General features: G+C 37.6%; 1 protein-coding gene across 7 annotated transcripts in view; it reads left to right on the forward strand.

Moving 5' to 3' along the window:
• The window catches only part of sipa1l3 (signal-induced proliferation-associated 1 like 3), a 189,424-nt gene that overhangs the window by 106,372 nt on the left and 70,566 nt on the right, over window positions 1-12,486 (forward strand). For all 7 annotated transcript variants that reach the window (XR_015515125.1, XR_015515127.1, XR_015515126.1 and 4 more), the window contains 2 exons: window positions 7,819-7,949; window positions 11,409-11,597. Coding sequence is in view for 4 of the 7 variants with exons in the window: in XM_087293316.1 (XP_087149442.1) it covers window positions 7,819-7,949; window positions 11,409-11,597 (320 nt within the window). In the remaining 3 variants the exon portion in view is untranslated. The remainder of the gene's footprint in view (window positions 1-7,818; window positions 7,950-11,408; window positions 11,598-12,486) is intronic.

Consider the following 12,486-nt stretch of genomic DNA (forward strand, 5'->3'; position numbering starts at 1 on the left):
AGTAATTATAAGTAATTATAATTACTTATTATTAGCGTTTACCAAGACGTGTTTTACCATTCATACCCAAGCGATTTTCACTGGTGATGTGAACGCGTAAAATCACTGCCTGATGTTTGATGACACTTACACTACCTAACAAAAGTGTTGTCGTCGATCCCAGTTATAAGAGCTACGAATAATAACTTGACTTTTAGTTTATCAATTGGAAAAGTGGCAGAAGGAAGATTTTTCTGGTGAATCATCTGTTAAACTGCATCTCCAACATTACAAATACTGCAGAAGACCTATTGGAACCTGCATTGACCCAAGATTCTCACAGAAATGATAATTATTGTACATGTCTGGGGTAAGATAAAGGTGAAGACATTAAAGATAAATCCAAATAATCTTGATAAACTCCGGGAGTCCTGCAAGAATGCTTTCTTTGCCATTCCAGATGACTATTAATCAGTTATTTGAGTCATTGCAGAGATGTATGGATGCAGTCCTGCAACCTCATGATGGAGTCATACACAATTTTTTCCACTGCATCATGACTTTATATTCAATACTGTGCAATATTTCTGTTAAGTGACAAGACTTTTGTCTCAGCAAAGTTCGTCCTTACTGTCCTAAATAAATAATTAAAAAAACAAGGCATGATCATAATCTAGAGGCCTTTGCCTTTCATATAAGCAACTTCTGAAACCAAATGATCAACTAGAAGTCAAGTTATTATTTGTTGTTCCTAAAACTTGGATAGGCAACACTACTTTTGTCAGGTAGTGTACAAGTTACGGACTCACCATCGCAAACTATTTGATCTGCAATTCCTCTCCAAGTCTCCATAATACCTCGCTTCTGCCGACATTTTTTAATTGTTTATCAAACAGCACTTTCTGTTGAGACACCAACGAAATAAACAGCTCCACATTCATCTTAGCTCAGTGCATATTCTTCTTCATTAGGAATCTGTGCTTGCCTAAACCATTTTGAGTTGTTTAGTTAAGGCATTAAACATTGTTGAAAAGCATGAGCAAAATGTTTCCGATGTCCACAGACCTTTAGATAGAATAGAAGTAATCTATGCAATTGCATGGAACTCTGACAAATTAGATGATCTGAAATGGTATCCACAGTTGAAACCAGAAGTTTACATACACTGCATTAAAAGGCACATAACCATTTTTCAAATGTTAATCGTACAAATGTTAATGTGACTAAACTGTTTCGCTTTTAGGTAGGTTAGGATTATCACATTTGTTTTTGTTATGCTAAATTCAGAATAATTAGGAAGATGTTTTTTGAAAAATTGTTATAACTTTTCTTGAAAGTCAAGTTTACATACAATAAGATTATTCTGCCTCTGAAAAGCTCAGATGATGATGTCAAGGTTTGGAAGTTTCTGATTAGCTAATTGACAACATTTGAGTTAATTGGAGGCACAACTGTTGAATAGTATTTAAGAAATACCTAAAACACACTGCTTTCTTGTGTGACAACATGGGAAAATCAACAAGCCAGAATCAACAAAAAAGCCAGATTAAAATGGTTTGTCCTGTGGTCTAATAGAACTAAGATTGAACTCTTTGGCCATAATAACCAGTGTTATATTTGGAGGACAACAGGGAAAGCTTACAGGCCTAGGAACGATATCCCAGCTGTGAAGTATGGGGGCAGCAGCATCAGGTTGTGGGGTTGATTTGCTGCCGTAGGGACTGGTCCACTTTACAGCATAGATGGCATCATGAAGAAAGAACTTTATGTAGAAATACTGAAGCAACATCTCAAGACATCAGCCAGGAAATTAAGGGTGCTTTCACACCTACACTTTTGTTTCGGAACCTGTCTCGATTGCAGTTAGCGCAGTTTGTTTGGCATATGTGAACAGGGCAATCGCGCTCTGTTCCGCGCCAAAGTAATAACTCCAAAACCGCCTGAGTGAGGTGGTCTCGGCTTGATTGAAACGAACCCTGGAGCGGTTCGATTGCAGTGAGGAAGCGACCCGATCCGAGCGCAGTTATATCACAGTGTTTTATGGATATGTAATAGGCTTACGGCTATATAAAGAGAATATTGAGTAGGGCGGTGAAGTTTCGAAAGTCTCCTGATGCCCGCAAATGAGTGATGATCTCCCGCTAATCTCGGGTCTCCTTCCCGGTCCTCAAATAGGCATCGTTGCGCACCCTTCTCACCCCTCCCCACCGCATCTCTCCTCAGACACGTCGCGTGCGCCTTGTCAATCACCACCAAACCACCACCTCTCCTGACAGCTGAGCAGGAGCCGGTAAAATAAACCCTGACACTGACCAATGTAAGGAGAGTTTACTCACACGTGACTTGTTTTAGCTCTTTTGGTCTGATAAGAAACTTTGCAGTGTGAAAGCGAACCGGTCCAAGAGCAAAGAGCAACAATGTAACAATTGTAATCTCTGTTTTGGAACAACTGAATCGATTTACAGGTGTGAAAGCACCCTAAAACTTGGCCACAAATGGATCTTCCAAACAGACCATGAGCATAAGCATTAGTTAAATATGCTTTAAGGACAACAGAGTGAATGTTTTGGATTGGCCATCACAAAGCCCTGATCTCAATCCCATAGAAAATTTGAGGGCAGAGTTGAAAAAGCTTGTGTGAGCAAGACAGCCAATAAATCAGACACAGCTACACCAATTCTGTCAGGAGGAATGGGCCAAAATTCCCTCAAACTATTGTGAGAAGCTTGTGGAATGATATCCAAAACATTTGACCAAAGTTATACAGTTTAAAAGCAAAGCTAAAAAAATACCAAGTAAATGTATGTAAACTTTTGACTGTTTAGAAATTAATAAAAAAAATTCTCTAAAAAAAAAAATTATTCTGGCATTTATGAAATGCAAATCATTTAGGTATTCCTAACAGACCTAAAATAGTAAACATTTAGTATGATTTAGCATCAGGCATTTTTTTTAAATGGTTATGTTCCTTTTTTTAGAGTGCATGTAAACTTCTGGTTTTAACTGTATGTGATGTCCTAACAAAAATGTATGTAAAACCTATTGTAGAAAACTTCCAAAAGAAAACGGGGACCTTTTAAAATAACATGGTAGAGATGATTCAAGCACTGCAAAATGACGTGGATATGGATACATAAAAAAATGTCTTGTGCAAAAGAAATTGTAGATGGAGTGAGGAAATTCTTCACAACTAGGGCCGTCAAGTACTAACTCAAAATAATTCCATACATTTTATGAACCTTTCCTCCACCGATTGGTTACACTCAAAAATAGTTTCAGAAAAACTCCAGGCAGTTTTTGTTAAGCTTACATAGCTGTGATGATTAGCTTATGGTTGTCTCGGCATTGTAAACTGAAAAAGCATTTTAACTTTAGAATTAGATTCTTCACCTTTAAGCCATCTTTTCAGTGTGGTCTGCGTTTTCTCAAAGAAGTGTTAAATGTTTAACTTAATGAGGACGGATTCCGAGCCACCAAGGTATTTTTCCTTGTGGTGCCAATTACTTCTTGTTATCCGTTTACTTCATGTTCCATTTTAACAACACCTTGTTTAAGATATAAAAATACCTCTGCTTTGTCAGGAAGTCACTAAAGCAGTGCGCGTGGATGTGTGTTGGAGTGCCAGCCATTCAACAGCACTGACCTGGCATTCCTCTGTCAGGAAGGGCAGCACTCTGCGTAGTATCAAAATCTTTGCTACGTTATTAAAAAATGTATCTGCATGCTCCTGAGATTAATAATTGTCTCAACTCAAGTTTCCTGAGCTTTCAATGACACAAAACAGCTAAGCTCATATCCTGTGCTGAGAACACTGGATGACAGATTAAGAAAACAGTAGTCCAAATTTCAAGAAGATATTAGGATTTGATGTTATTAACATTAAAGTTCTACAGTATGTGTGCACAGTAGTATTTTTTAACAATGCCAGCTGATAATGTTGGTAGCTGTGTAATGGCAAATGACTTTTTAGGTGATTTGTGGGTTTTATGCAAAACAAACATGCCATCTAACATGCTGTCCCATTCCTGAGCAAATAACATTGGTATGAATCATGATCACTTTCATCGCTGAATCACCACTTACTCTTTCACAGACAACCCATGTTATGTGCAACTTGAAAAAGCAGGGAATTGTTGTCTTGTGTCTTGTGTTTTTAAAGCCATAATAAAATCTTAACAGTATGGTTATTAAAATGTAAACCTGTTTTTAATGACAGTATATAATGTGTTGTCATACAGAGGGCAAATTACAGAACGTTTCTTATCTTGAATCTTAATTTAAAGGTGCAGTAGGTGACCTGCCTAAATGCTAACCAGTTAGCATAATATCTTTCAAATACAATCCCTTCCCTGTCGTTCAAAGCCATGCCTCCTGAAATGTGCATATTAAAGATGACAGAGACCCACTAGATCATGTCATTCACCAGCTAGAAAACTTTACAGTTCTTTATAATGCTACAATTCCCAACAAAAACAGTATTATATCTAGCATGTTTTTAGTTATGTAGTTAGCAAGCAAAACTTGTCATCTCTCTCATCAGTCTCAGTCATGAGTCTCAACGCTTTGTCCTAAAGCAACTACTGTATGCTTAGTGGTTGGCTGATGGCGTGCAGGAATTACTCTTATTACTAAGCCATAGATCGAATATTTTAGACCGAATATTTAAAGTAGCTTGGTAAACAATATAGGGACCATGTCAAAGGTTGTCATTGTCAGAAAATGAACCAATGGGATGTGAATGTAAAACCAACTTCACCTCAGTAAAGCAGGCTAGGCAGTATAGAGATATTTAATGATGTGTTGTTGTTAAACTAAATAAAAATCTACATTATCAATGCTGTAAAAGGACCTTATGAAACTGAAAATAGTCACATCAATCTTTCGCCAAAAGATTTCAGTGGCTGAACAACACTTCTGTGCATTTAACCCATTCGTGGAAATAAAATGTAAATCAGCTTTGCGTGACTAAAATAGGCTTAAAACGGAACATTACCTGTCTAAAAGATATACTTCAGCCATGGTGTCATCCTTCATCCAGCGTGCAAAAGAAACTCCAATAATGATTCAGGATATAAAAAGTTTTGATTCAGCATTTGTTTTTAGCACTGTCACTTGTGTCCACATGACCCCGTGCTGCATTAACGCACATAAGTGGATCTATGTGAACGAATGCGCAGTTGTTCAAATCTACATTTGCTGACAGACAGTTTGGGCTACCTATCAGAATTATGGGTATTATCAACTCAACATTATTTAATTGGATGGACGTTTTTTATTCTTATGCCTTATCCAGAATTTAAAAACACATATAAATACATTTAGATCATTTACTTTAATCAGTACTATCATAATGTGAAGAGACTTTTAACCAGCACAACAAAAAATGTTTCTGAAGACAATCACCTACTGCACCTTTAATATGATGTTGTATTTATTAGCAAAATGTTGTAAATGCTCAAATATATAGAGTGTCCTGCAGTGTATTAAACTTTATATCAGTGGTTCTCAAACTGTGGTACACGTACCACTAGTGGTACGCAGGCTTTCTTCTAGTGGTACCCTGAGAAATACTGGATAATGAAAGAAAATAATTATAATAACACACTTTTAACCCTTTAATGCAATTGATTACACTGATGTTATCAGCATTGGCTGTTCCTTAAAGCATACGATCACAGCGGTGTGGGCTTACTTTATTTCATAGCATCATCACATGCTAAAAATCAACCTGCTTTGGCACAAAGCCAGAGAATTAGGTGTGCGTCATTTGTAGAGCAGATACTAGAGAAGCGCTTTTGCAGACCAGTGCTGTTGTGTTGGCATTTCAGCTACTGCAAACTCAGGAATCTCCCCATGCTGAATCTTTTTTAAAATAATTATCACAAATGTGTTAAATATGTGTTTGTGGTTGTGTAAAATAATGTGTGCTTTCTATGGATGTAACAATATTGTAAATACTGTCATACCGCAATAGTAATTTTTTTCAATATTACCGTAGGCGCATGACTCAATAAAACTGTATTTCTGAGAAAAGTTTGCTTAGGCGAATGAAGCGAACGGGAGGTAGCGGGAACAACAATTCCCATCAGCCTAGGCGTGGCCATCATCCTTTGCGGTCTGTTGTCACTACAGATCCAGTAATGCGGAAATGGAGTGTGTTGCTATTAGCGGGGAAGAAAAAGAGCTGGAAATGATCGAACCTAAAGCAGGTTTTAAATCGGATGTGTGGAAGCATTTCGGTTTCTTTCTAAAAAGATACGAAAAAGGAGAAAAGGTGACAGACAAAGAAAAAAACTATATGCAGGCACTGCCAGACTGTGGTGAAATATAAGTCGGGGAATACGACTAAAAACAGTCATTGGGACTGCAGAACACAGCACACTTGTTAGATTGATGCAGACATTGACTTGTACCGCAAAGAGACCTCTATCTCACTCATGGCTTGTCCTCTCAAGTGGTGGAAAGACTATGCACAACGTTACCCACTGCTGTCAACCTTGGCTAAATCATATCTCTCTGTCCCAGAAACCTCAGTCCCAAATGAGAGGGTTTTTTTCTGTTGCAGGGGACATGCCCAGAGATCCCAGCTTTTACCAGATTATAGTTATATGATAATTTTTCTTAAAAAACCCATCTCTATCTAAGTGAGTGAGTGATTAAATGTTGAATGTGATGAGTTTTCAACAATACTAAATTGAAACTTTATTTTTTTTTACATGGTTTAATAGTTTTTTGTTATTAAAATTGAAGTTCCTGTTTCGAAAATTACAGATAGATGGCTAAATTGTATGTCATTAATATGTTCAGTGCTAAGGTAAATAAACAGTTTTGGCACTTTTTTCGAGTCTTTTTATTAGTTTTGTTTTTCCTGTAAATTATTCAATAAATACCGTACCGTGCCATTCATACCGAGGTATTATCGTAGCGTGAAATTCTGATACCGTTACATCCCTAGTGCTTTCTATATATAAAGTTTTTTGTTTTGTAAAGCAGTATGTGTACATGCAACATATTTCAAAATGTATCAAAAATGGTTTAAATACGAGTATGATGACATATAGCCTATATTTAGCCCATATACAAGCAACATTTCCAGTTTTGATGAATAGGTTACTATTTGTAAATACTTTACATTTAAGTACAGCAGTTTTCTTTTTACTTTTAGCATAGTAGCCTACCATTTTTAATTTAACTTTTTTAAAAATGGCTGACAATAATGAATATTTTCAATATTAGGAATTAACAGGGTTCGTACGGGTGCTGGAAATCCTGAAAAATGCTTGAATTTGAATATAATGTATTCAAGGTTAGAAAAGTGCTTGGATTTTGGACAAAGTGCTTGAACCTGCTTGAATTTGAAATTGCAGGGCTTGAAATTGCAACTGTTTTAGTTGCATATGCGGCCAAAATTTTATGTATGCAAGCTCGAAATATATTAGGGAGCATTTGTGCGAGAGTCTTGTATCCTGTGCTGCAAAAATACTCTAGGAAACATTGAAAAAATTGGCTTCCTTCTTTCTCAAAAGCATGTGCTGGATTGTATTATTGGGTTTCTCCATGGTTTTCTTTTAACCTTAAATGTTAACAGCACCTACAGGATATTTTAGAGCCATTGTGACCTAGATTTGGAGATTTTTTAAATATTATAAATCCCCCCTTTGTCCTCCGTGTCCTTCCATGATCTCTCATCCTTCATATCAACTTCCACTTTTCTCCTCTGCATTGTCTTCACCTCATTAATTATTTTCTGCAAGATTCACTTCTTTTCTATATTAATGGTCTTAATCTGTCAGTTTTAAGTCTTTAATGGTTTTCATGAATCCATCTCTTTCTCCACAGAGCACTGGAACTACTTTGGTACTGACGAGAAGCTGGGGCCCGTGGCTCTGAGCATCCGCAGAGAGAAACTGGACGATACCAAAGATTTAAAGGACCAGTACCAGTACCGTATCATCTTTCGCACTAGCGAGGTGTGTATGCCAGGGAAATATGTGTGAATTATTGAATTAAACCTCTAGCAGTCTCAGATAAATCAATGACATGGCAATTCACTCAGCCACAAATACCCGTGGTCTCTGCGGGCTTCCCTGGCTATTTTAATCCGTCTCTTTGAGCCTGAAACCGAAGCTTATTGTTGGCTGTTCTCACTGCGATCTGATAAAACTGTTTGTGCTAGACCTGACAATAAAACTTGATAGGGGTTTAGGCCGTTTTATGGAACGATCCCTTGGAGTTTTCCATCAGAGCTGTGTTTATAGGCACATTGGGGAACTGTGTAGGGGATTTTAAGTTTGCTTTTTGTTTTTAAGATGTAGATTTCATAATGCGATGCTAAGTTATTCTGAGTTCTTTAGGCTTCTGTTCACTGTATGTGAAATTTATGCTACAAAAGGCGACTGTGTGTGTCAGAATAGCTACATGTTAGGATTTAATTTATAAATTAAAATTATGTAGACAAACTGATTTTAAAAGGCAATGTTGTGCTTTTATGACAGTTGTTGGTACACAGGATTGTCAAAAGCACACGACACACAATGTTGGTTGTGTTTGTTGTATTTAAAGAAATAGTCCACACAAAACTTTTTATTTACTTACTGTTTATTCCCCCTCAACTGGTTTCAAACCTTTGTGAGTTTCTTTGTTCTGTTGAACACTAAAGAAGATATTTTGTAGAAAGCTGAACACTTGTAACCATCGGCTTCGATCGAAGGAAAAACTAAAACTTTGGGTGTTAATGGTTACAAGTTTCTAGCTTTATTCAAAAAATCTTCATTGGTCTTTGACAGATAAATGAAAATCAAACTAGTTTCGAAAAGACAAAGTTGAATGAATTAAAGATTTTATTCTTGTTTTTGAGCAAACTATTCCTTTATGGAAGAAATAACGTGTATCCGTATGTTAGATCTGTGAAATGGCACATTTTTCGACATGGCAACAGTACATTTTCTTGCACATGGTGATTTCATGCTCAACTAGTCCTCGTTCCTTTGGAAATACCTTGGGTTAGAATAAACATATACCAAACACCATTATGGCAAACACATTATATGGAGATATTGTATATCATTCCAAACTTGTTATAAATAGCCTGACTAAAGGCTGATTTATACTTCTGCGTCAAACGCACGCGTATGCTACGGCGTTGACGTTGCTGACGTGCACCTCTTAAAAATGTAACTACACGTCGCAACGACGCGTAGCGCAAGCTCTGTGATTGGTCGGCTTGGTAGCGCTGACGAGTCTGGGCGGGACCGAGAGCCGAGTGAATGGCGCGAGCCCGATGCAGCGATTTTTTACAAGTGTGGAGTCCCGTGAAGGAGCTCCGGATGGAAAGTTTTGTTTTGTGTTTACCTCATAGTTAAAGTTGTTGCACGTCCGCCGGTTCCTGCCTCAAAATGAGCGAGTTTTAACCACTTGTACATTCAGGAAGTGTTCAGGAAAAGCAAAATACCAGCGAAGAAACTCGACACAAAGGAACATTTACACCTCACTGCCAACTAGCGTTTCAGAAGTGTTAATGCAGACCAACAAAGACAGCGCGCAGAAGTATAAATGCACAGCTACACGCGTTGCATGCGCCGTGGGTTACGCCGGTCACTTGACGCAGAAGTATAAACCAGGCTCAACATTACTCCCTCATCTTCATTCTTTGAAGAATCCCCTCATCCACCCCATCTTCTCCTTTCCTCCTTTACCAGGTGGAGCTCTTGAGAACTACCTGATCTCGTACCCCTCTTACATGCTCATTGACCTGGGCTTAATTATCTCCGTTCTCAGGGTTCTCTCCTGGGACAGCATGACAATCTTGCTATTATTATCATCAAGCAATATCTGAGTGTGAGCTCTTGAAAAAGGGTAAATTTATATTATTAATATGATATTTTTTATATTAATTTTAATTATTAACATTATTATTTAAAATACAAAGAAGAGAAAATAATTTACCAGTATTAAAGGGCTGTTGTTAGTAATATTTAATTAATCTTGTCTCTATCTAAGGACTCTTCTGTCTTTTGAGTCCATCAGATAACGTGTCACAGCATCAGTACACTGCTTCAATCTTTCGCTTTCACACTTGTACTTAGTAATTTTAGTGAAAACCTCAGAATACTGTTGGTTGGCTTCTGTTGGTTGGGCACCTTTTTTACCAACCAAGTTTGTCAACACCTTCATAACAACACAGATCACTCTGCTGATTCAGTCCTGTGGAAAAAGTGATTGACAGGCGGTCATTTGTGTGTAACTTATGTTTATTTATTTATGATTTGGTTATGAGTAAAGCAAAGACCATGCGGGTCAAGTAGTTGGTTACAAATAACGAATTCGTTATGAAATTACGAATCATTAATAAATAATTAATTCAGTCGCCTACTTCGACAATGTCATTGTTCAATGTGATGTTTCACATTACAGTTAGACATTGTACAATGCCAAATTGGTTGACATCACCCAACCCTATCCTCCCTAAACCCCCCTATAATTTGCATCCTGGTTTATGGTCACATTTAAATTAAATGTACTGTTAGATTCTATATTAATTATTAAACCAAATAAAAAAACTTTGTGTTCACTAGTTTTTTTTTTTACGTTTTTTTTTTTTATTTCTCTTAAAATTTCTATTGTAGCTTTTGATTTTACCATGAGTGCATCCATGCCATTTTTTTCTAAAAGCATTCATATAATGTTTACGAATCTATCCATCAACTATCCTAAATACTGTTCTACACAGCGAATTGAAAATCTGTGTGTGTGTGTGTGCATGTGGTGCCATGCCTGCAAAATTGGAGATAAAGGCCATGCAGTCTTTTTTGCCTAATAATGGCGTGTTTGAAAAGTGCTGAGCTGTACTGGTATGACTGCTGCTCTGCTGGGTTTAGTCAGATTACATGGCTGCCTGGACACATCAAACTCACCCACACTGAACAATGCAGCGTCTTCAATTCATTCACCCTCATGCGCCCTCACTCTCAGGGAAGATTCTCACAGCTCCTTTCAAAACAAACAGCCCCGAACATGTGCACGCTAGTTCATGACCATTATTCTGATCAGACATTAAATGATTGAACTGGTGGCTGTCCATGTGACCAGTCATATGTCATCATCAGATGCGTGACTAATGCCACAAGAAAACAGAAGCTTAAAAATATGCCTCAAATGCAAACTCAATTAAATATCTTAGCATTTCCGTCTATTTATACACGCTTCACAGTAGTAAATGGCTTTAGCATCAGCATGTGTGAGTTTAGCAGAGGATGTGGCGCTGCATGCAGCAGTGGGGAAAGGATGCCACACAGTGGGCACTTCTGGGCAGCCATTTATAATCATTCTCATGCTCAGTCACATGCTCTCGGAGGATATGTGGTCAGTCATATGACGGCGTTTGATGGTGTTGTGTTTGCTTCCCACATGGTCTCTCGTGGCTGCTGCAGATGGTCACGATGCGGGGAGCGATCCTGGAGGACGCGGTTCTGTCCACGGCCAAGCACGGAACGGTTCGAGGTCTGCCTTTAAAGGAGGTTCTGGAGTACGTGCTGCCAGAGCTGAGCATATCCTGCCTCCGATTGGCTCTCAGCACACCAAAGGTCACGGAGCAACTGCTTAAGCTGGATGAGCAGGGGGTGAGTTAAAGTGGACAGTTGGAAGGATTGCACTTCCTGATTGATTGAGTAAACTATCAAAAGTTCTGCCATTATTATTGTTTACAAAATTTTAATGATAGACTATAAAATAATAATAATTATATGTAAAATTGAGGGCAAAAATAGCAGCTGCGGTTGCTTTGTTTTACAGTTTTATAGTAAAGATTATAAGAAATTTCAAAATTTTATAAATAACTACCATATATCTGTAATTTATAGTGTTAATGTTTTGAAGTACTAACATCTACACAGTGTAGTTTTGTTACACAGACAAAAACAATCAAAAGCATGTGGTGATGAGGAAGTCATGTGATGAACAGGCACTCATCTCAAAGCATACTAATAGGCCTGTCCATAGACTGTAAAAGATATGGACGTAGTATCCGTGATGTCACCCATAGGTTTCTGAAGAACGCAAAAGAAGCTACAAGTAAGGGTGGCCAAGCGTCGCCATTTTGTTCACGCGTCATCGTACCGACCAGGGGATTCCAAAGAGGCAGAGCTACATACGCCTGTTAGCATTTTACTTAGGCAGGCTTTTCTTTGGGAAAATAAAGTGTTTAGACTTTTAAAAACACTGTTGTAATACATTGAGCCACTAAGCATTGTTCTTATGGTGCTTTTCTACAGGAAAGCGCAAATTACTTCCAAATACTTAAGATATAGTTAGTGTTAGTAAATGCAAGGCTATTTAATCCAGGTATAACATTGTATGATGTTTTAGATGACTATTCTAGAGCCTACAGCTAATCAATCTGTTAGATTCTGGAGTGCATTACAGGTCTAAAGAAAAATATAAATCATAAATGATCTTAAATAAAACAAATAGATTTATAGATATGGTATATAAGTTCATAAATTTACTTAT

This window comes from Danio rerio, chromosome 18, assembly GCF_052040795.2.
Source record: "Danio rerio strain M-AB ecotype USA chromosome 18, GRCz13ab, whole genome shotgun sequence".
Taxonomy (NCBI): domain Eukaryota; kingdom Metazoa; phylum Chordata; class Actinopteri; order Cypriniformes; family Danionidae; genus Danio; species Danio rerio.